Below are 25777 nucleotides of genomic sequence, written 5' to 3' on the forward strand. Positions count from 1 at the left end.
CGTACAGGCAAAGGGCTGGATCTCTTGGGGGAAGATCCCACCAAGAGGTGCTAAGAAAAGTAGATTAGCTTTGGTATAAGAAATATTTCATTTTTCAAGTTACTTGATTTCCCAATACTGAGCACATTGACAAGCCAATTGGCAAATTAGTAGCAGTCTTTATTCAGGGGCCTACTTACATATATAAATGTCAAAAAATTTCCATCACAATAAATAAATATTGCACAACAAAGAATGGGGCTGGTTTAGGAAATCCACTGAATTACTTACAGATTGTAGCTCTTTCTCTGAATTAAGCAATAATGTTCATCGCCTGTAAAAATCGTCATTTGTGTCATGCATCCAGTTAATAAGAAGAAGAGAACTGGTGGAGGTAAAACAACAAGCTCCCACACACAAGGGAACACTTGGTTTACTTGGTTTACTCAAGGGATAGAATCGTGCTGGGAGATTGGTGGCCTGTTAGTGACTTGCTTTCCAAAACTTCAAAAAGAACATTCTCACTGAGACTAGAAGTTATTTTTGAAAAAAGAATCAGAATTGTGTAGTTATGTTTTAAACACACTTTTAAAAACTACCAAAAAAAATCTTTCTAGGAATTACATAATGTCTGTGGACAAGGATTTTAATGTAAACAATAAAAGTAATTGGTAACTATGATGGAAAGTAGAAGAAAAGATAAGTCAGGCTCTTGATGAATCTTTTCTTTTTTTCTGATTTACCTAGAGTTTGTATTTTAACTTTTTAAATTTATTTTTAAATCTTTTAATTGACATATGATAGATATACAGAGAAGTATGCATACCACATGTGTACAGTAATGGTACCCAGATCAAAACATAACCAGTGTTCAGAAGTCTCCTTGGGTCCCTTCCGGTCACCTCTTCACCAGGAGTAACCCTCTCTTGACCTCCAAAAGTCCCGGTTAGTTCTGCCATTTCTGTACTTTATATAAATGGGATCAGACAGTGGATACTTACTTTTGCATTTGACATCTTTTCCTCGACATTATATTTCTAAGTGAGAGTCATCTATGTTGTTGTGTGCACTGAAGACTGCTACACATTATTCCATGAGGTGAATATTGCACAATGCATTTATCTGTTGATGTGCTATTCTGAATAGTGCTGCTTTAAGCAGTTCTTGCCCATACTTCTTGGTGAGCATCTACATGTACTTCTGTTGGCTATAGACCTAGGAATAGAATTCTCTGGGGTACAGGGACTTCATATGCATCTGTTCAGTTTAGCTTCTGTAGAGGCTGCCAAACCCTTTTCCAAAGCCACTGTCCCAATGTTAGCTAAATTTTTATTGAAGAACTTTCTAGATTCAAGCTTAAAGTTTGCTTCACATATTCAGCCTCCAATCAGGAGATCTTCATAATGCCATCACTTCAGATCTTTTCAGACTACCAAGATTCTGACTAGAACTGGAAAAAAACTTAGACTGAATGACAAATAATTCAAAGGAAATGGGTGACTGCTTTGAATTCTTTTTTCATCAATCACAAAAGTCTATTTCAACTTAAATCTAATATGAAAATAAATGATACTAAACATCATCTAGTAGCTCTAGTAGATAATTCAAGTAACCTACCATTTACATTTTAAAAGAGTTCTGGAAAATATGGATGAACTGAATGACTCAGAACTCTTCAACAATGAGAATGCATTTGGTGACCATCTTGGGTCCAGATCTGCAGTTAATGTCAAGGGATCACTGTCCTGAGAAGCTTAAAAATCACCTGGCTCCTCCAGAGATTATTTGGCTTATATGGCGACCTCCCCAAAATGTCCATGTCCTGTGAACATGTCCTGTGTCCTGTGAATACATGGCACAGGGGACTTTTCAGATGAGATTAAGTTAAGGACCTTGAAGCGGGAGAGATTATTCTGGATTATCTGGATAGGTCCAGCGTAATGACGTGAGTTCTTAAAAGCAGAGGACCTTTTCCAACTGTGGTCCTAGGGAGATATGGTGACGGAAGAAGTGAGATGGGATCTTGCTGGCTTTGAACTTGGAGGAAGGGGGCCATGAGCCAATGGATGTGGGTTGCCTCCAGGAGCTGAAAGTGCGAGGAATGATTCCCTCAAGCTCCAGAAAGAGAAGCAGCCCTGCTGATGCCTGGAGTTCAGCCTGGTGAGGTCACGTGGGCCTCTGCCTCACAGAACGGGGGGCTCATATGTTTGTGCAGTTTTAAACCACTGGCTTTAAAACAGAAATAGAAAACCAATACAGTTTACTGTGCCCAGGTGGAAATGTTAAAAGTCCTTCTAAGTTACTTCCAGAGCAGCCGTTCTTAAACCCACACATAACAGAGGAATGAGAGTCTACCAGCCTCTCACCGGCTCCTGGGGACGAGGGCTCAAACACACTGGAGGAGTCGCTGTACGTGTTGGAAGCTTGTTCTGAGAGCTTCTTCTTGCCACTTCCTTCTGACGACTTGTGTGATTTCTTCTTATTTTTCACCAAAATTTTGTACATTAAATCCATAGGACTTGGAAGGGGAACTCCAGATTCCAACTAAGAAAGAAAAACACGTTCTTTAAAAACACTGACCTTTCCTTTCAGATTCTATCCCCAAACCCAAGGACTGCATTAGATACCACAAGCTTCTAGACTGTTCTTTACTACCTTCAACACAGCTCATTAAAGTATCTTATGTAGGGGCTGGTTCATAGCTCTTCCTTTTTTCACATGAAAGGTATATTTTAAATACTGTACCCTTTATTTTTCCACAAGAAATACACATGAATACAGCCATAGACATGTATTGGGTGATTTGGCCTGCTAACCTAAAGTTTCATGAGTTTTCTGTTGGGTATGAATCCAACCATCTTGATTTAGAACAGATTGGAAGGCCTCGGCTTGGATTATCAAAGGATGGAAACCTGTCACAGTGTGACTCCTGCCAGGAAGATGGCAAAAATAAGCAGGAGCTTCTGGGAAAGTCCTCAGAATCCACTTTTCAGATGATGCAGTTTAAAAGCAGCAAAGTCCTCATCCTGGCATGAGACTGTAAAGTGGCACATATTCTTGGCCTCAGCAGAAGTGGACTGGGTGGCTTCAGATTTACCTACTGCCCTGAGATTCAAGCTGTTTGCAAGCCTTGTTTCTAGTGTATTCAGCTTGTCCATCTAATGGGGAAAATCAATTTCCCATGAGAAGGATATTATATATCAGACAGCATGTGTGCAAGTCTCAAAACACGTTATTTTTAGAAAGTCTATGGGCTTCTGTAAGCGGGTCCTCGATTCTTCACTTGCAACCAATTTGAGGACTGGTGTGAAAACAGGAGAGACGGGTGGAGAGTGGGGCAGGGGCTGAGGAGGGAAGAGGCAACGAGACCATCTTTCTGCTGCTTTCCTTCCCCAAGCAGGGATACGGCCACAGCAACAGGGCAGCCTGGATTGTGCTGGGCACATGCGGAAAAGAGAAGCGTGGCCAGCAGAGGCAGGCTGGAATGCCCCCCACCGCCTTCAACGTCCTGTTTTCCTGGCCCGCGTCTTTCAGAGGTGAGGATCCCAGACGTGCTCAAAGCCTGCGCCCCGGGGCTCCCTCTGTGGGCGGATGCTGTGGTGGGGATTTTGCAGCCCCGGCTGGCTCTCGAGGGGCAGGGAGCGGAGCAGGGTGAGGGCAGAGGAGCAGTCGGACAGGGGTTTGCCCCCTCAGGGGCTCCCCGCCAGCCTCCCGAGGGCTCACAGTCAACTGCGTGACACACACCAAGAGACAGACGCACGGAGCGGGCTAAGGGAGCCCCCCTAAGCCGGTCATAGGGATGGGCTCAGAACGCTTACCGGGTACTTGTCCAGCGGCTCCATGAGGAGGGCGTCGCCAAAGATGAGTCTGCAGTACTCCGCCATCTTGGCTTGCTGCTTCGGCCTGAGGGGAGAGAGGCGAAAGCGGGCGGTGATGCAAGAGGCGCCTCACTCAGCATGGCTGCACCGTACAGGTCACAGACAGACGGCATTCCTCCCCTTACCGTTGGGACTGCTTTCATCTTTCTGAATTCCTGCTTGCAATTCCCACTTGTGTGGATGTGAATGCCACAGGCAGGTGGAGAGAGGAGGCTCTTCCACCGAGGACACAGATGGAGGGGACAGCAGGTCACCTGCCTATTCCTGGATGCTTGAATGTCCCAGGGTTAGAGACTCAGTCCCTTTTGGTTAATTTCCCAATTCTAAGTCAAATGCCAGATACTTGGGGGTAGAACTCATTCATGACTCTATGTGAATTTTTGGGTGAGATTTGTCTAACAGATGGAGTTGCACTGCAAAGAATTATTTAAAAGGAGGTGAAGAAACAGGGAGGAAGGTGGACAGAGAAAAAGAGAGAATCTAAAAATGCAGAAGCGAAAAGGCTGACAGGCAGAAGTGTGTCCACTTGGGAAAGGGCACTGAAGGAAAGACAAGTGAAGCAGGCATCTTGGGGAACGGTGTCTGCAGCCCTTTTGTGCACAAGAGGGGCACAAAGCTGGTGTCAGCCTAATGAGGTGCCAGGGGAACTTGGTCTGATGGGAAAAGGCTGGAGCTGTTAAGTTGGTTGAGCTGAGTTCCAGGCTCTCAACCTCTCAGGGTCTATAAAAAGTAGAGGAAAATAATTGTTCTTGGAAAGGGGCAGAGGATGCTGAGGAGATGAAGTGAAGTAATAGATGCAAACACCTTTGAAGAGGAAGATGATCCCAATGCTGCAAGGAAGCCTCTGCCAGCTAGACGGGAGGAATGAGAGCCTGCTCATGTATAAACAGAGTTGATACGAAGGAACATCCATAATCTTGCAAAACTGCTTCCCTTGACCTTTTAAAAAGCCATTCTCGTTCTGTAGGATGTTAAATATCATTATAAAGGTATCCAATTCCATCAGGTTTTATGGACTGTGATTTTGATCTATAGGCTGTTGGACTCGATTTCCAATAGTTGTCTCTACGTGCTGCAATGTTAATACATTTTAGCAGAACTGTGGCTGTAGTAAGAATAAGTAAGTGATAAAACTTCTTTACTACAGTGCAAATTGATTAACAAATGTAATTCTAATTTTCATTCCTTTTACCATGACTGTTATACCTGGATCATGGACCATGCTTTTTCCTGGGAAGGGGGATGTTTTGGGGGTCAAATCATATTGCAATGGATCCATAGGGAAAGCACTCTTCATATCCCCTTTCTAAAAAACATATATTTAGAGGAGGTGTCAGATGAGTTCTCTGGGCTTCACATTCAAGCCCAAGTTCACTACCTTCTTGAACTGCAAGGGGAGGCAAAGCAGAGCTTCACAGAACTTGCAAAACTCTACACGACAACTCCCAAATTCTCATGACACCCGTTTTGACCAGTTGGGGATTATCCTGTGTGACTCACGCAGCCTTTGGAATATCCTGCAGTTCTCCCAGCAGTATCACTGATGGAGGAAACCCTGCCAACTGAAGAACTGATCCTAAAAGCACTGGGAGTGGTTGTTAAAGGATAACGTGTTATAGTTGAGGGACAAGCAGAAGTGGCTGATTTGGCAAAGCATCCCTGGGCATTCACAGTTCAGACGCCTTTGCCCAAAAGACAGCTGGTTCCAGGGCTCCACCAAGCCAGTGGGCTCTGCAGCTGTAGATTAGAAAAGCCCATTGAGCCTGGGCCTACATGTTCCATGCTGCCCCAGGGTTCTCCAGGCGAGTGGAGTGGGTTGCCATCCCCTCCTTCAGTGAACCACGGTTTCTTAGAACTTTTCACTATGACTCGTCCGTCTTGGGTGGCCCTGCACTGCGTGGCTCCTAGCTTCACTGAGTTACACAAGCCCCTTCACCACGGCAAAGCTGTGGTCCATGAACAACAATAACAATGTGAATAACAACAGCAACTACTTTCCAGGCTGCACAAAAGAAACTGTCCAACCCTTCCACTTCACTTTCATGGAATGATGCTATTAAATGGAGTTTTTCTGTTCCAAGTGTGGTCCACAGATTAGCAGCATCAACAGGGTTTGGAGCTGGTTAGAAAAGCAGATTCAAGGCCTCCTGGGAAGACAGGCAAGTTCCATGTTGGAATCTCAGGTTCTGAGTCAGAAAGGAAGGAAAGAAGGGAGTAGGGTTCAGGGGTCTCAAGAGGCCCCCTCTGGAGGATTCTCATATACACTCAAGTTGGGGAACCACTGTGATGGGTGAACTAACTCACCAGGTTCCTCAAGGATGTCACTTTCCTTGAGAGCCCCAAGTTCCTTTGCTCAGAAGCCTGGAGTGAAAAAGAAGGATTTATTCCCTAACACCCTGCTTTTGGGATTTCTAGTGGAGCTGTATTCTCACTCTTAGAGGAACTTCAGGATGATGTCCCAGGTGTGTCTAAACAGGTGGCAGGTAGACTCTGTCCTCTGTCATGCGGTCCCCAAATCAGACCCTGGGGAGGATTTTGCTAAGCCAAAATCTTACTCGATTCCACTAAAGAATCACCTCGGCTTTTAATGCTGCAGGTGCCAGAGCTCTGTCCCCAGGCCCCTGATTCACTGAGCTGGCAGTGAAGCCTTGGAACTTGAATTTGTAACAAGCCTGCAGGTAATAAACAGCTGGTTAATAAACCTCAGTGTTGAGAGCAGTGCTCTATCACTTCACCAAATCACCTGGGGTCTTAAGAAAATGAAGATTCCAAGGCAAAGACTGGGGTGAGGCCTGAGATTCTGCATTTCTAACAAGCTTCCTGATCATGTAGATGCTGCTGGTCCATGGATCAACCACACTTTGGAGAGCAAGGATCTGTGTTTGACCTAAACTCTAAAACCTGCTTCACCATGAGCCAAGATGGGGATAACAAGAGGCAGTGTCCATGGATAAAGGAAGATGTGTTTGAAGATCAAACACACATGCACATCTAGAGGGGACCTAACTAGAACAGAAAGCAAACTGAGCAGAAGAAGTCAGAGGAGAACAAAGAAACTTTAATTGTGGGTCATAATTGCACAAACAAGGCATTACATTTGCCATGAGAGAGAAAAAAAAAAATCCTAAAGCATTTAGAACATCAACACTGGCTACCATGGAGATACAGTGAGAGGAAAATATTCACAAATACATTTTGAGCTTCAGGCCACACCAGACTTATATGGACATGTTAAACATTGGCAAGATGATCAGTTTTCTGACCAAGGAGCAAGCCCACATCATCCAAGGTGAACTAAACCAACCTCCTTCTCTATATATGAAATATATATGAAGGATTTACAAATCTCTTCCTATATATAAAGGATTTACAACTTCTGGCAATTAAGGACTTCATCCAAAATCTCACATTCTCTGTGGCTGAACCAGGTGTGGTGGTTTCTTCACTTGAGTGTAGTGGAGAATTCTTTTAGTGAAAGTGCTAGTTTACAAATTACAAAGTAGATGGCCCATCAGTTAACTGGGACTTGTAAAAAATATGATTCAAAGTCTTAGTATACAAATTCAAATACAGGTGTGGAGGTGAAGCTCAGAATTCTGCATTTTATGGGGCTGTGACATAGCAGGTGGAAGAAAAGTTGTCAGCTGCTCACTGAAGATTTCTCCTTGTCACTCATTGATAGGTAGTTTCAAATATTAGGAGAGGAAACCAAAAAAATTCAGAGGTCTCCTTCCTTTTTTTCCAATGTGGGTTTGTTTTCAAGGCGTGGCTCAAGTGGGCTGGGACTAGGGTTCTGATTCTGGCATTTTGTATACACAGTACAAAGGAGAAAAAAATAACTGTTGCTAGAGACGGAGAAGGCCATGGCACCCTACTCCAGTACTCTTGCCTGGAAAATCCCATGGATGGAGGAGTCTGGTAGGCTGCAGTCCATGGGGTCACTGAGGGTTGGACACGACTGAGCGACTTCACTTTCACTTTTCACTTTCATGCATTAGAGAGGGAAATGGCAACCCACTCCAGTGTTCTTGCCTGGAGAATCCCACGGACGGCGGAGCCTGGTGGGCTGCTGTCTATGGGGTTGCACAGAGTTGGAGACGACTGAGGTGACTTAGCAGCAGAGATGGCATATAGGTTTCAGATATTTTGGGTGTGTGTGTCCTGTGTTGAGTAAGATTCTGTATCTGGTGTATCTAGTTCAGTGGAGAGGAGTGCTATAACTGATGAATGGTATCCACCACTGATTTGTTCAGCAATGAGGTGGGATGGCCCACGAGTCAAACATAATGTTTTACCGGCAAAGGGGAAGCTTGTCAATTTTCTTGGGGTGTGTGACAGTCCTCCCAGGAAAGAACTGTAGCTGAATGATGTTGATATGTGTGTGAGGCTCAAGGACAATGGAAATAGGAAGCAAAAAACTTCCTCCCACAATAGAATTCAGCATCTCAGGATTTCACTGCCATTCCATCATCTCAGTGGTTTGGGATCAATATCATAGCATCCTAGGAAGGCTGTTTTCCTGATTTCTTTTGTTATTCATGCATTATTAATGAACTTTTAGCAGCCCAATTTCTCATTTTTTTTCCAACCTGAAAGGGCTGTATTAGGGGACAATCTTTTTTATGTTATGTCCATTGTAGATTTAGTTTTCATGCTCAGTTTGGCTCTCTGTATGATTGGGGTTGAAGACTAAAAAAATATGCTGTGGTTAAGGTCGTGAGCCACAAAAACATGACCACTTGCAGGCTGTTGCCTTGTGGAATGCTCTGCTTGTCTTTATCCATGTTTGGAATGCTCATGATCCTTTGGTTTAGGCTTGGGGGTGGTATTGCTTAAACAGATGAGTTTTGAAGCCACATTAGCCAAATTTAAATCCCCACTCTCACATTTTAGCTGCCTGGCCTTGGGCAAGTTACTCACCCTCTTTGGGATTCAGTTTCATCACTTGTAAAATATGGACAATGATAAAAATATTTATTTCTGGGAGCACCTGGGTTTGTGGTGAGGTTACATGAGCTAATGCTTGGAACCTTGCTTGGCACATAATATATAGTCAATAAATATTAGCCATTGTTTAGTTTGTGGTGCTGGTGGTTGTTGATGCCTCTCTGGCTACATGGTAAAGTCCAATGACACTCAAGGGTGGACGCTCAAGGTTATGACACTCAAGGATGGTACCGGAATTTTTCGTTTTGTCTAACTTACATAGAAACATTTCCTGAAGAAAATGAGTGTACTAGACTTGGAGATATTTCTGCAAAAAGGAAAGGACACGTCAATCTCTCCAGGAAGTAGTGTTCTTGAAAAAAAGGCATTGTTAGAGCCCAATTACAAATAGATGGGCCGAGATGAGGAAAGTCACACGCACATCAGAGTTGTCACAGCAAGTGAAGTACTAAATACAGGAACTAAAGAGGTTCTCCTTTCATTAGAAAAGAAATTGCAATGAAACAGAATAAATGCTTTTCTCTTCAGTTGCCCCTCAGGAGTGCAGGAGTGCTAGAAAAACTATGTGCCAAATGATTACATTATTCACTGGATGTTGTTTCCTAATGAAATAGAGTCATGAGCTGGTAAATGTAGTATGGATTTCCTGAGGGCAAACTAGAAATACAAATAATTATAATTTGGTTACTTCTAAATAAGGTCTCTCTTCACATATATATAAACAAATGATTTAACTATTTTGAAATTGCTCAAGCTGAAATTCGGTCACTACCTAACTGGTTCTTTAAGGTTTAGTGAATTCTTTAAGAATTAGTGAATTGAAGCCTGTGTTGCAAATTAGTTGGACAAAGGGAATCAGTGGCCTGGAAAAGATTTTCTACTGAAAGGAGGATAAAAAGAGATCTAAGAAATCTGTGGGCCAACTTGGGATAGGTGTTGTAGGCTTTTAGTGGAGAAAACTGGCTTAGGTGGCAGCTTAGATGCTTGAATGAAACAGAGAGCTTCCCAAATGCTCTTGTGAGCAGTGGTGGTCAGTACTAGTGACCATAGTGTCTGACTAGTCTCCAGACATTAATTCCAGAGACTAGAATTTTAGTGTATTCAATTTTGACTCAACGTAGATGAAAATCTTTCACGTTGAAGCTCTTTAGATTGAGTAACTGTGTGATAAATTAATATGTACGTATCTGATAACTCTGATCCTTTGCCTTAAAATGAATGAAAGAGGTAAGTAAAAATTACCTATTTTTTATGTGGCTCAGCAAAAAACTCACATTGTTTTGAAATAAAATATTAACAAATGGGAAACCAACAAAAATAGGAAGGAGGGAGAATTTGGTGGTCTGAGTTCTGTGTAAGTACAAAGTGGCAAAATATAATTAATATATTTAACTCACCTCTATCAGCTCTAGTGTGTACAGAACCGGCCATTTTAGGGTGGCAAAACTGACTATAAATTTGCACACAGTAGAAAGAGCTAATGAAGGAGGGTTATAAGAGCAGCCACTGAAATAGAGACATGTATTATATAAGGAAATGGGTTTCATTTCATTGTAAAAAGAGGAGTCCTTAAATTAAAACCCTATCATGGCAAGAAAATAGATTCCACAAGTCCAATGGATCATTCTAATATTAATGAAATTTAAACCGATGAATCCCATCATATACAGATGAACATATGCCACTTAATATACAGCTTAATTGAGGAACAGCATTAATAATGTCAAATATCTTAAATCTGATGAACAATGATTAAACATGCTCTGTCTGGAGAAAGGACTCACTACTGAATGTGCTGAATACTTACGAGTCCACATGGTTCTCAAATGAAAGCAGAATTGGAAAAGGTGAAGTCTTAAATGCACATTCAGCAATGGCTTCAATCACTTCCTAGAAATGAGAACATATGTATTCAATAAGCCAGAAGTTTAATGTGTCTATTTTTTTGAGTTAAACCCTTTAATACCATTGTCTTTTTCATTCATAGAATTGTATCAAATGGCCTAAAATAGCTAGAAGGGGTTTGCAGGCTGCTGGATTGTAAATTTTATTACTCTTATCTTAGCAAGATAAAAGAAAGAAAACTGGATTTGGGTGGAGGGGAGTCATAATTGTGAAGGGGAATGGTTCTCCTCTTTGGTAATTACATTTATTATTTTTTAATAATAAAAGAATTCTAATCTCATTATAAGAATTTTGGACAAAGAGAAGGCAAAATTTTTCATCCATAAATTCACCTGTTGAATCAAACCACTGCAGGCATTTTGTTATATTTATTTCTACATTTGTTTCTCGTGTATTTGCATAACTTAGTAAATATTTTATTTGTATTTTAATATTGTTATGAATATTGCTTATTGCTATGTTTATTGTTTATATTGTTGTGAATATTGTTTATTGTTATGTTTACTGTTTATATTGTTTAATATTGCTATGTATTGTTAATATTGTCATCCAAAGTATACAGCTGAAAATTTTTAATATTCACACTTTGCAATCATCTCCCCAGTCTAAGTTAAAACATTTAGTCACCCCCCCACAAAGCTATGTCCCCATTAGCAGTCACTCTACATTTTCCCAACCCTATCCCACACACTCAGACATAGGCAACCACTAATCCATGTTCTATCTCCATAGACTCACCTACTCCTAACATTTCAAATAAATGAATCATACGACATGTGGCCTTTTATGTCTGGCATCCTTCACTGAGCCTACTTTCAGGGTTCATCCATTCTGTAATATGTGTCAGTACTTCATTTTTTAATCTATTTTTTTAATGTATAGGTCACAGCTTTAATATCTGTATACAATTTTAGGGAGTGGCAATATCATAATTTATTTAACCACTATCCAATTGTTGGACAGCCATATTTTAAGAGCTATCATTCAAATAATTCTCCAAAGAAACTCTTCATTTTTCCCTTTAATTTTGAATTATTTTTAAAGAATGAATTATCAGAAGGGGAATTATCAAATTAAAAATAAGAATATTTTTCTAGTCTCCTGTGTTTCTCCAAATTACTTTTCATCTTAGACTCCCTAGAATAATAGAGCAGCTTTCAATGAATATTCACCAACTTTGGACATTAGTTTTTCAAAATGTTTTCCTTGGTATTAAAGGATGGTATTAAAGGAGCTGGTGTTAAAGGATGGATCTTATTTATTTTTAATTATATCACTGTCAATACTCTTGTGGCTTCACATCCTTTTTTTTTTTTTAATTTTGTTTACATTTATTCTTTACATCTTCTCCTTCCAAGTAGGAATTTTTACTCTGAATCCTTATGCCTGAGGCCTTTCCATTATCTTCTCTACTTTCCTTGAAGAATTCATAGCTTGCTTTCTATCCATGCCAGGAAGCTATTTCTCTGGCCGCAGAGTATAAATAAGGCTTTCTAATTCTAGACTGCATTTGCATATACCCTCTAAGAAGGAATTGACTGCATGGAGCAAAAGAATCACTCACTGTTTCTAACAGTGAATTCACAGATTGCCTTTCATACATTATTTTAGTTGATACCATCAAAAATAAGTGTGCTATAAATAGCAAGCAATGGTCAGATTTTAAACTCTTTATTTGATTTATTTGAGTGTGGGCTTTAGATTCAAACAGGCTTGTATTTGAATCCTTCTTCTTAGCCTTACAAGCTGTGTGACCTTGAGAAAAATCACTTAATACCTCTGTACATTTAGCTTGCTGGCCTGCAAAGTGGGAGTAATAAGCCTCATTCCACAAGCTTGTGAGGATGCAGAGAGAGGAGATAAAGGACGCAGCTTGTGATGGGCAGATAGTCTCAAGGGAACCAAGGTTATTTACCTTGCTGATGCCTCCCTCTCCATTCACCCTAAACCCAACTAATACAAACATAGCTGCCATTAGATGAGCGTTTACATTCCAGACAAAGATCTTATCTCATGTCATAGACATTCCCTAAGGAAAATACTATATGTCATCTTACAGATTATAAAATGAAAACTCAAGAGATATTAACCAATATGCCCAAGATCACAGAGAAGAGAGTCCAAGAAACTCCAGGAAATTCTGTCTGACTCTAGAGTTTGTGTGCTTAACTATTTTGCTAAATCCCATGCAGCTAATTGGAGAGGGCAATGGCAACACACTCCAGTACTCTTGCCTGGAAAATCCCATGGATGGAGGAGCCTGGTAGGTTGCAGTCTATGGGGTCACTAAGAGTTGGACATGACTGAGCGACTTCCCTTTCACTTTTCCCTTTCATGCATTGGAGAAGGAAATGGCAACCCACTCCAATGTTCTTGCCTGGAGAATCCCAGGGATGGGGGAGCCTGGTGGGCTTCCATCTATGGAGTTGCAAAGAGTTGGACATGACTGAAGTGACTTAGCAGCAGCAGCATGCAGCTAATAACCTTAGCCACCTAAGATCAAAGGCCTCGAAAGAATCACACAGCACTAGTCACAACAGCCAAGACATGGAAAAAACCTAAATGTCTGTTGACAGATGAATGGATAAAGAGGATGTGGTATATATATACAATAGAATACTACTCAGCCATAAAAATAATAAAATAATGCCTTCTGCAGCAACATGGATGCAACTAGAGGTTATCATACTAAATCAGAAAAAGACAAATACCGTATGATATCACTTATATATGGAGTGTAATATATGGCACAAAAGAACCTATCTATGAAACAGAAACAGACTCACTGACATAGAGGTGAAACTTGTGGTTGCCAAAGGGGAGAAGGGAGGGGGGGTGAACTGAGAATTTGGGGTTGGTAGATGCAAACTATTACTTATAGAATGGATAAACACCAAGATCCTACTGTATAGCATAGGAACTATATCTAATCTCCTGGGATATGCCATGATGGAAAAGAATATAAAAAAAGAATGTATATATGTATATTACTGAATCATATTGTATGGCAGAGTTTGCAAAACATTATAAATCAACTATACTTCAATTAAAAAAAAAGAACTGCAAAGAGATATCATAAGGGAAGTGGGTAGATACATGGGATAAAAGGGGGCTAGATTTTGTTTATTTCCTAAATTTGGCACTGTTTTATTGGCTACAGGCAAAGCACATGAGAGCCACTCTTGATTCCTCTTTCTATCACATCTTTTAATTCATATGTAATCCTGTCCAAATATATATTTGGAATATAACCAAATATTAGCACCTCCACCTCTATCATCCTGGTCAAAAATCCTTGTACTAACTGCTGGGATAGATTTTGTTGTCATCCCCACATATTCACTCCCCTTCCTGTGATATCTGTTGAAAGTGGGCATGGCCTTGTGTTTTGTTTTGGTTGTTGAAATGCATGTGAAAATGACACAGAGTTTTGTTGAACGGGTTTTAGAGAACCATCTTGATTTTTGCCATTTTTCTTTTCTGATTGCAATGAGCAATCTCAGATTGGTGCTGCTTTTTCTGTATGGATTGCAGATAATATAGCAAGGAGAGATAAGAAAGCCTTCCTCAGTGATCAATGCAAAGAAACAGAAGAAAACAATAAGAATGGGAGAGACTAGAGATCTCTTTAAGAAAATTATAGATACCAAGGGAAAATTTCCTGCAAAGATGGGCACAATAAAGGACAGAAATGGTATGGACCTACAGAGCAGATGATATTAAGAGAAGGTGGAAGGAATACACAGAAGAACTATACAAAAAAGATCTTCATGACCCAGATAACTGGGTAGATAACCCAGGTAACTCATGTAGATCCAGACATCCTGGAGTGCAAAGTCAAGTAGGCCTTAGGAAGCATCACTACGAATAAAGCTAGTGGAGGTGATGGAATTATAGTTGAGCTATTTCAAATCCTAAAAGATGATGCTATGAAACTCAATATGCCAGCAAATTTGGAAAACTCAGCAGTGGCCACAGGACTGGAAAAGGTCAGTTTTCATTCCAATCCCAAAGAAAGGCAATGCCAAAGAATGTTCAAACTACTGCACAATTGCACTCATCTCACACGCTAGCAAAGTAATGCTCAAAGTTCTTCAAGCCAGGCTTCAACAGTACATGAACTGTGAACTTCCAATGTTCAAGCTAGTTTTAGAAAAGGCAGAGGAACCAGAGATCAAATTGCCAACATCTTTTGGATCATCAAAAAAGCAAGTGAGTTCTAGAAAAACATCTACTTCTGCTTTATTGACTATACCAAAGCCTTTGACTGTGTGGATCACAACAAAATGTGGAAAATTCTTAAAGAGATGGGAATACCAGACCATTTGACCTACCACCTGAGAAATCTGTATGCAGGTCAAGAAGCAACAGTTAGAACTGGACATGGAACAACAGACTGTTTCCAAATCAGGAAAGGGGTATGTCAAGGCTGTATATCATCACCCTGCTTATTTAACTTATATGCAGAGTACATCATGAGAAATGCTGGGCTGGATGAAGCACGAGCTTTAATCAAGATTGCCGGGAGAAATATCAATAACCTCAGATACGCAGATGACACCACCCTTATGGCAGAAAGCAAAGAAGAACTGAAGAGACTCCTGATAAAAGTGAACGAGGAGAGTGAAGAAGTTGGCTTAAAACTCATCATTCAGAAAACTAAGATCATGGCATCTGGTCCCATCACTTTATGGCAAATAGATGGGGAAACAGTGGAAACAGTGAGAGGCTTTATTTTTTGGGGCTCCAAAAATCACTGTAGATGGTGACTGCCAGAATGAAATGAAAGGACGCTTGCTCCTTGGAAGAAAAGCTATGATCAACCTAGATAGCATGTGAAAAAGCAGAGACATTATTACTTTGCCAACAAAGTTCCATCTAGTCAAAGCTGTGGTTTTTCCAGTAGTCATGCATTGATGTGAGAGTTGGATTATAAAGAAATCTGAGAGCCGAAGAATTGATGCTTTTGAACTGTGGTGTTGGAGAAGACTCTTGAGAGTCCCTTGGACAGCAAGGAGATCCAACCAGTCCATCCTAAAGGAAATCAGTCCTGAACATTCATTGGACGGACTGATGCTGAAGCTGAAACTCCAATACTTTGGCCACCTGATGTGAAGAACTGACTCACTAGAAAAGACCCTGATGCTGGGAAAGATTGAAGGTGGGAGGAAAAGGGGACGACAGAGGATGAAATGGTTGGATGGCATCACTGACTCGACGTACATGAGTTTGAGCAAGTTCTGGGAGTTGGTGATGGAAGGAGGCCCTGGTGTGTTGCAGTCCATGAGGTCGCAGAGTTCGACACAACTGAGCAACTGAACTGAACTGAATCCCAGACCTGCGTATCACCATTTAGGCCAATGAGAGGCCTGAAGGTGAGTGAAAACCCAAGGGCCTATGTCGCTTTGTGTTTGACCAATGCAATGCACACATGGTAGAGTCCGTGTCCCCACCTGTCTTTCTTGTTCTCTGGGTGGTGTTCTCTCTATTCCCACAGTAGAGATTCTGGTGTGCCCTGAAATGCTGCTGAATTCTAGGTTTCCTAGACCTTCTTGACTCATGTATCCTGAGAAAGTGAAAGTGTTAGTCACTCAGTCATGTCCAACTCTTCACGACCCCATGAACCGTAGCCCACCAGGCTCTTCTGTCCATGGAATTCTCCATGCAGGAATACTGGAGTGGGTAGCCATTCCCTTCTCCAAGCCATCTTCCCCATACAGGGATCAAACCCTGCCTTGGGGGTGGATTCTTTACCAACTGATCTACCAGGGAAGCCCTTTGTGTATCCTGCCTGCCCCTTTCCTGCCCCTGATACTGTACACATTTGGTCTTTGCATTTGACTGAGGGCCCCATGTTCACACTGAAGCCTGCAAACACACCAGTCACATCCTTCTCAGCTCCCACTGGGCCTCTTACCAAGACTGGGCTGTGTTTCATTTACCACATAGTGTGGCCTTCTGGCCTCTTCCTAGAGGTGAAGTGGAGGCCAAATGTTGTGTCTGGGCACTCCCCACATCCTCTATCATGACAGCTTTACAAATGACTTCATTCAAGCCCCCACTTCACCCTGACTTAATAACGCCTTGCATATTTAATACTGCTACTATTTAAAAGTGTGGCTTTAAAAGTTTCAATTATAATGTCAGTAGCTAACATTTATAGAGTACTCACTATGTACCATGTATCATTCTAAGCCATGTTGTATATTAAGTAGGGTCACTGAATTCTTCCCTGGTGGTTCAGTTGGTAAAGAATCCACCTGCAATGTGGGAGACCTGGGTTCAATCCCTGGGTTAGGAAGATCCCCTGGAGGAGGGCATGGCAACCCACTCCAGTATTCTGGCCTGGGGAATCCCATGGACAGAGGAGCCTGGCGGGCTACAGTCTATGGTGTCGCAAAGAGTCAGACACAACTGAACGACTAAGCACAGCACTGAATGCTCAGCACACCTCTAGGAGGTGAGCACTGTTATCACCCCCATATTCTCCCGAGAAAGAGGCTGGATCTGTAAGGGAGCTTCCCCTGGTCGTGCAGGCAGTCAGTGCCAGAACCCCAGCCGGCAGCTCCAGAACTGCACTCTGAACCTCAACAGTCTCCTTGCTCTCTTCCTCCCAGACTCGCCCTCCTCGCTCTCCCCATCTCCACCATAGCTCTAGCCTTGGAAACCTTTCTGAACCTTTAAACACTGCCAAATTTCATCTTACAATTTTACTAGTTATTTTTCAGTCGTTAACTCGTGTCTGACTCTTCTTGTAACCCCATGGACTGTAGCCTGACAGGCTCCTCTGCCCATGGGATTTTCCTTCTGGGAGTGGGTTGCCATTTCCTTCTCTAGGGGATCTTCTTGATCCAGGCATCGGACCCGTGTTTCCTGCATGGCAGAAGGATTCTTTATACCTGAGTCACCTGGGAAACCCTAACAATTTTACTTGAGAGAACTTAAAAAACAAGTTCCCTGTGAGGGCTTTTGGTTTTTCATACCTTTGGAATACTTTGCATGGGGCATCTGAGGATGAGGATTCTGCTGAGGATGAGACCAGTCATAATTTTTAAGTTTGGTGCCAGGTTTGATCCCTGGGTCAGGAAGATCCTCTGGAGAAGAAAATGGCAACCCACTCCAGTATTCTTGCCTGGAAAATCTCATGGATGGAGCCTGGTAGGCTACAGTCCGTGGGGTCGCACAGAGTTGGACATGACTGAGCGACTTCACTTCACTTCACTTCTTTCACATAAGCTGTCCTTAGTGGACGACGGGCCTGAAAGTACCTTACTGCTTGATTGCCCCTTATTAAGCCAAAATCACTTTTTTCATAGATTTCTAATACTGGATCCAGTAATCTATACACTATATGGCTCAATTACTAGCTTCCAGTGGGAAAAACTGCCCTTGAAATCCTTTACCCTTGACAGACAATAGCAGGGTGTATTTGGATATCCATCTCATGTGAGCACTTATGTAGCAGTTAAATTGCATCCTAAATTATTATTACTTCTCCCAGAGAATGATGCTTTATTTCCAGAAATGCTCCATTTAACCACATACTCAAATTTAATATATTTTTATTATATACTTTATCACTTGACTCTGTTTTCCATCTTACATAATTGCTGGTTGTTACAAAGGAGCTGCCTGGGCTGGGGGAGGGGGGCAGGAGCAGCTTGGGGGTGGAGGAGGCAGGTGGGCATCCAGGGTGGGAGGAAGGAGACTGCATGGGAGCAGAGAGAATGCAGACCAAATGGCGAGTTACTATGTCGTGACCATTGGAGAGACTAAGGCAGTGAGGCAAAGACACCAGCGGGCAGATACATGGGGTGTGTAATAAATAAATCCAGAATGCAAAATAAAAAGTCCTCCATAAAGAGGCTGAATTACAGCATGTCCACTTTCCCAGAACACACCTTTTTATTTTGGCCCAACAATAAATAGGCGGTAGATGCCAATAGGAACTTCTGCTGTGGGGACACATCATAGACCTCACAAAGCTTTCCAGATCACATAGACTTAGAGCAGATAAACTGTGTGACATAAACATGATGGACTTTTGCACTTGGTTTATTTTGCTGTTGCAATACACACTGTGGCTATAGAATATAGTCTAATTACACCATGCAGATCAGGTCCAAATATACAGGATAGCCCAGACAGGCAAACATTGAGAGAATTTTTTCACCACCTATCAACATAGGAATTTTACAGCAAAAATGGAGAAAGACAAAATTCATCTTCCTGATGAACAGAGGCAAGAAAGACTAAAAATGAAGTCTCCACTATAGTTTGTCTATTTGTTTGGGGGTGGAAATAAAGTGAGAAAGTGTTGTTCATTTGTGTCTGATTCTTTGAGACCTCATGGACTGTAGCCCACCAAGCTCCTCAGTCCATGGAATTCTCCAGGCCAGAATACTGGAGTGGGTAGCCTTTTCCTTCTCCAGGGGATCTTTCCAAACCAGGGATCGAACCAGGTCTCATACATTGAAAGCAGATTCCTTACAGTCTGAGCCACCAGGGATGGAAAAAGTGGCACAATTCTGTAAAGCAATTATCTTTAAATAAAAATAAATTAATTAAAAAATTTTATTGTTGTTCAGTCGCTCAGTCGTGTCCGACTCTTTGTGACCCCACTGCAGCATGCCAGGCTTCCTTTCACCAGTACCTATTACATGCCAGTTCTTTTTAAACATTTTTTTAAAGATTTTTTTTCTGGACCATTTTTGAAGTCTTTATTGAATTTATTACAATATTGCTTCTATTCCTGTTTTGGCGTTTTGGCCACGAGCATGTGGTCTCTTAGCTCCCCAGCCAGGGATTGAATCCACACCCCCTGCATTGGACGGTGAAGTCTCAGCCACTGTACTGCCAGGGAAGGCCCTTTGCCAGACTCTTTTTAAAGTGCTTGGGGAAGATTAGAAAACAAAACAAAGATCCCTATTTTTATGGTGCTCAATGCTATTAGAAGGCCACAGCTAATGGTGCTAATGGTAAAAAATCTGCCTGCCCATGCAGGTGATATAAGAGACACAGGTTCGATCCCTGGGTTGGGAAGATCCCCTGGTGAAGGAAATGGCAACATACTCCAGTATTCTGGCCTGGAAAATTCCAAGGACAGAGGAGACTGGTGGACTACAGTCCATGGGTCACAAAGAGTTGGACATGACTGAGTGAACACACACCACAGCCAATAAAGAAGGAACTCAATAAATAACTGAGTAAATTAAGCAGAGTGTTAGAAGGTGCCACTTGGTAAATGGAAGAAATAAAGTGATGGGGAGCAGACCAGGGAGGTGGGAGTGGGTGTGATGGCTGGTCACAGTATTAAATAGGTCCCAGGAGGCCTCCCTGAGAAGGTGGCATTTGAGAAAGACTTCAAGGAGTTCCCTGGTGGCTCAGATGGTAAAGAATCTGTTTGTAATGCAAGAAATCCAGGTTTGATCCCTGGGCCAGGAAAATCCCCTGGAGGAGGGAATGGCAACCCACTCTAGTATTCTTGCCTGGAGAATTCCATGGACAGAGGAGCCTGGCAAAGAGTCAGACATGACCAAGCAACTAACACTTGCAAGGAGTTGAGCAGTGAGCCATGCAGATAACTTGGGGAAGACTGTCTCAGGCAGAGGCACAAACTGGCAAAGGCTGGGAGGTGTCCCTGCCTAGCTTGGTCAGGAAATGGCACAGAGGTCCGTGGAGCTGCAGCCCAGGGAGTCACGGGCAGGGTGACTGAGGGTGAGAGAGCACAGGGCCGTGGCCCCGTTTCTCTTCTTACCCTTTATGAAAAAGTCACTGTACACAGTCGGTGCTGGAAAAGCAGGCTGCATGCTGATAATCAGGCAGAGCGGGGCTGGGACTTGGGTGAGGCAGATGACGTGCCTAAGTGCAAAATTTAAAGAGATGCTCAATCTCAGGTGCCACCTCTGCATTTACACACCAGTGAGAATAGACACCTCTATAAGTTTTGCATGTAAGACATTTCTCTCACCTCCCTCTAGTCCTAATCCTGATGCAGAGAGTTCCTGCTCTGTTTCTGCAAAACAGGCTGGAATTTCTATTCCTCACACTCATCCCCACCCAGCACCACCACCAGACACTCACATCTCTGACAAAATTATCTATCCTGCAAACACACAATAGCAGGAAGCAGAGCTGTGCCAATCAACCGCCAGGATGACGAGTTTCCTGCTCTTTTTTGGCCGTACCTCACCCTCAACTGCCGTAGGCAGAGAGAGGAAGCAGAATTCTGAGCTAGATTTAGTTTTTTAGTCTCTAAATCTGTCAACAAGTGTGTGCATGTGGTTGAAAAATTGTGCTTCTGGAGCCCAGGAATAGATGCTCACCAGCCCGTGACTCTGGGGTCACAAATGTGATTGAAGGACCACTTGTAAGGTCGAGTGAACAGGGAGATTCATTCCAAGCTGACTTGATGGCTGAGGCAAGAAGCAAAAGCTTCATATAAAATAAATATGCCTTAGAATGTGCTTGGTGTTTATATTCCCCCTGTAGTCCCCCTTACCCCTAAAGGAACTCAGACAACCTTGAAGGTTATAAATGTTTAAGAAAATATAATTGCTCCTCACATGGACTCATGAGTGGGTGGTGGGCAGGGCTGTGAGTGGCCCTCCTGGAGTGGGTATGTGCACAAGTCCATCGGTCCCCTAGCTCACAAGGCTTCCATCTGGATGTGTTGTCTCCCATTGCATGATCCTCTTCATCCATCAATAGATGGATGAACCCAAATTGCATCCACTCCACACAATGGTTGTGTGTCCCCCACTTTTTAAAAAGATCCCAACAGGTTAGGGCTGGTATCTTAGCCGACAAGGGACCATGGCAGGAGATGGGAAGGTGGGGGACTACAGAAATGGAACCAAAACACATGGATCTTCCATTAAAGAAAAACCAAAAGACATTGAGTGCTCACCCCATGAATGACCTGGTGAAGGTAATATTGTATCAGTTTTACAGATGAAAAGTTAACTTACAGAACAATTAATATAATTTGTCTAAGGACACCCAACTGATAAAAGCAAAGACAAGATTCAAACTTAGCTATGTTGATGCCCAAATTCATTGATCCACAGTGAGATAGAATTGAACAGTTTTCTATTGCTTTTCTTTGATTACCAGCTCAATAAAATCTGAGCAGTGAAATACCAAAAAAAAAAAAAAAAAGAGTGCTCAACTTCAGGAGCAGATAAAACTTCTAAAGATTTTCATCAGAATTAAGGTCAACCCCATATTAAACATTGTTGTAAAATTTTGTGAAAGTGAAAGTCACTCAGTCATGTCTGACTCTTTGCGACCCCATGGACTATACAGTCCATGGAATTCTGCAGGCCAGAATGCTGGAGTGGGTAATTGCTATATAGTAACCTAAGTTTCAGAATACTTTGGCCACCTGATGTGAAGAACTGACTCATTGGAAAAGACTCTGATGCTGGGAAAGACTGAAGGCAGGAGAAGGGGACAACAGAGGATGAGATGGTTGGATGGCATCACCGACTAAATGGACATGAGTTTGAGCAAGTTCCAGGAGTTGGTGATGGACAGGGAAGCTTGGTGTGCTGCAGTCCATAGGGTTGCAAAGAGTTGGACACAGCTGAGTGACTGAACTGAAGTTTCAGAAATCATGAAAAGTCAATTTCATAACATAGTAAATACATTTTAAGGTGTAAATATTCCTTCTGAACATATATATGCTGTCAAGTAAAATATTAGGAAATCCATTTGTCTAAACTGAATCCTGGCTGTCCCTTGAAAATCTTGGTTCTTTTTGCTGCCCTCTCAAATGATAGATGTTCATTTTATCACATCCCAAGTGTTCCAGGGCTAAAAGCTGGGAATTGGAAACTTTTTGCTCCCAATGCTCCCAATGTGGAGAAGGCAACCCACTCCAGTACTGTTGCCTGGAGAATCCCATGGACAGAGAAGCCTGGTGGACTACAGTCCATGGGGTTGCAAAGGTCAGACATGGCTGAAGCAACTTAGCACAGCAAATTCTTTATATATGTTGTATTTCACAATGACAAAATACAATTTAAAAAAAGAGAATGTGCTAAATAGGCAAATAAATTGTTATTTCCTTTTATAAGACAATTTCCTTAGATTTTGGTGATCAGTTCATCTGATGCCAATCACTCATGTGAAAACTGCTAAATTTTAGCCTCAGAAATTACAAATATGATTAATAGCCTATGGACTTAACTGTGATCCTTATACTGCTAAACCTGCTGAAGCAGATTTTACCCAAAAAGGGGGTCAGCTCTCTCTAGCTTCTTCTCTTAGTAATATTCATTCACTCTACCTTGAAGGATATTTCTGTGGTCATGGTGAACCCATGGGTGATGACTGGTTCCTCTTCTGCAGTTCGTCCCTTCCAGCAGTCCAGCTCCACACAGCGACACCCAGACAGGAGCACTTGGCGATACATCTCAACGGAGGAGTTTCCAGCCAGCTGGCCAGCTGTAAAATGTCAATAAAATGAATCTCAGACTCACACAAAGCAAGGAACACACTGATGGTTTCCTAGAAGAGATCTTCAACAATGGGAAAGCAAAGAGTTCAAGACCTTGAGTAGTTCTCAGCCTTTCTTCTGTCTCAACATACCAGAGGTAGTAACATAATCCCAAATGGAACTGTTGCCCCCTAGCAGGGGTTTGGAGAAGAGAGACTAAAAGGATATGTAACAATAACAGCAACTCATGTTTATTAACTGCTAACCATGTGCCAGCTATAATTCTTTGAACTTTATATATATTACTACATTCAATCTTCACAAAAATCTGCCCAATATAACTATCTTTGTTATTAAATGCCTATTTTCAGATAATAAACATGGCATAGAACATTTTATTTGTCCAAGTTCCCAACGCCTGTAAGTGGAAGATCAGGATTATAACTTCAAACCTCAGTCTTGTCATTCTGACCCTCCCTATGAATAACTATTATTGACAGGCTCTTGTATTATACAAGTCAAACCTTCTGTCATTTTTGTCCAAGGCACAAACACTTAGCATAGCTAAACATTATCTTTGCAAAATGGAAATAACTTTGTAGAACTAAATTTAAATTTGACAAATGAAGTGTAGAATTTGTACTCTATAAGACACTGTTTAACAAAATTAAACAAGACCTAGATAAATGGAAAGACATCCCATGTTCACGGAGCAGAAGACTTAAAATTGTTAAGGTGGCACTATGTCTCAAGTTGATTTACAAATTCAATTCCCATAAAAATCTTATCAGTCTTTTTTGTATAAATTGATCCCAAAATTCATATGGAAATTTAAAGGACCCAGAATAGCAAAAATGATCGTAAAAAATAAGGTCAAAGTTGGAAGACTTCCCAGCTTCAAACTTAACTACAAACTCCAGTGATCAAGGCAGAGTGGTACCGCCATAAGATTAGATACATAGGTCAATGGAATAAAATTGAGACTCCAGAGATAAGCCCTCACAATTATGTTAAACTGACTGACAGCTAGGATTCTAAAACAATTCACTGCAAAAAATCATCTTTTTAAGAAATGATGCTAGGACAGCTGGATTGCCATATGGAAAATAGTGAAGTTGGATTCCTATTACATCATTCAAAGAATACACAAACACACACACACGCAATCAATGAAGCTCCTAATTGTATGGGCTAAGATGATAAAACTCTAAACAGAGAACGTAGAGGTAAATTTTTGTGACTTAGGTTAGGCAATTGTTTCATAGATAAGACATCAAAAGTACAAATAGCAAAGAAAATAGACAAAATGTACCAAAATTAAAAACCCCTGGAAGCAGAACTGAAAATCTCCAGTAAAGTGATATGAATTGTAGTCAACAAGCACTTGAGAAATCTGTGGGCAGGGGTAGAAGCCCAACTATTTCTGTTTCACTTAAGAAGTCAGTGGAAGGTTGTAATTTCTTGATAAATTATTTATTTATTTATGGTTGCACCTTGCAGATTGCAGGATTTTGTTCCCTGACCAGGCCTTGAACTCGATTCATGGCAGTTACAGCTCCAAGTCCTAACCATTGGATTACCAGGAAATTTCTTTGATAAATTTTTTTAAAGATTAATAATAAGTAATTTTTGAGGCAAGTCCACTACCATCAACACACAAATGGAAGTTTTTGGATTTCCACATTAAAGATTTCCTGTGAGTTATATTCTATATGCCTCCATTTTTTCAGCAGTAATTTAAAACTGATATATCAATGAAAACTGTCAAAATGATTTTGAAATGGACAAGATCTGCTTAGTGGAGACACACAGGACAGAGAAAATGGGATTAAACCTATGGCTTAATTTTAGTTTTATATGCATTTCACAACATCCAGTATCAGCATAGCAATAGGGTGACATTTTTCAGTTCTATAGAGCCCTAGTAAATGCATGGAAAGGCTGAATAAGTAGGTTTGCAAAATCACTTTTCTTTACTGGAAAAAATAAGGCATTTTAAATACACAAATATTTGCAAAAGCAGAAATGCTGACAAAATAACCTAGAAAGTTTCTGATGCTAGATAATTAATTTACCATTTATAATAGCTTCGAAGTTTGTTGTAATGAAGATTTTTCTGCATAAACAAAAAAGGGAGAGTGGGAATGAAGGAAAAATGATGTTCATTTACTTGTTAAACTTAAGGGAGGGCTACTTTAGCTAAAGAAGTGAAGAATTAAAATAATTAATCAGGTTAACTCATTAAAAATGCAGAAAATTGCACAGCTATTCAAGAGTAGAGCAGATTTTCTTGTGTACTACCTAGGATATTATTTAAGTATATTACTGACTATATCCAATAGTGTTACAAATGCGCAATTTCATTAATATTTTGTTAAGTGTTACTAACTTCGGTAAGTAAGACATAACAGAAAGACCGAACAGAAGCAGAAGATATTAAGAAGAGATGGCAATAATACACAGAAGAACTGTACAAAAAAGATCTTCACAACCCAGATAATCACGATGGTGTGATCACTCACCTAGAGCTAGACATCCTGGAATGTGAAGTCAAGTGGGCCTTAGAAAGCATCACTACGAACAAAGCTAGTGGAGGTGATGGAATTCCAGTGGAGCTATTTCAAAT

At 41.4% G+C, this 25777-nt stretch overlaps 1 protein-coding gene across 1 annotated transcript in view; it reads right to left on the reverse strand.

The window, feature by feature from the left end:
* The window catches only part of PLCB1 (phospholipase C, beta 1 (phosphoinositide-specific)), an 833798-nt gene that overhangs the window by 174636 nt on the left and 633385 nt on the right, over nucleotides 1-25777 (reverse strand). Inside the window, exons 10-13 of the mRNA XM_010834232.1 lie at nucleotides 23002-23159; nucleotides 10612-10694; nucleotides 3798-3882; nucleotides 2346-2523 (exon numbers count right to left, since the gene is read on the reverse strand). Of these exons, the coding sequence (XP_010832534.1) occupies nucleotides 2346-2523; nucleotides 3798-3882; nucleotides 10612-10694; nucleotides 23002-23159 (504 nt within the window). The remainder of the gene's footprint in view (nucleotides 1-2345; nucleotides 2524-3797; nucleotides 3883-10611; nucleotides 10695-23001; nucleotides 23160-25777) is intronic.

Source organism: Bison bison, unplaced genomic scaffold (genome assembly GCF_000754665.1).
Source record: "Bison bison bison isolate TAMUID 2011002044 unplaced genomic scaffold, Bison_UMD1.0 scf7180017864030, whole genome shotgun sequence".
NCBI classification, from domain to species: Eukaryota; Metazoa; Chordata; class Mammalia; order Artiodactyla; family Bovidae; genus Bison; species Bison bison.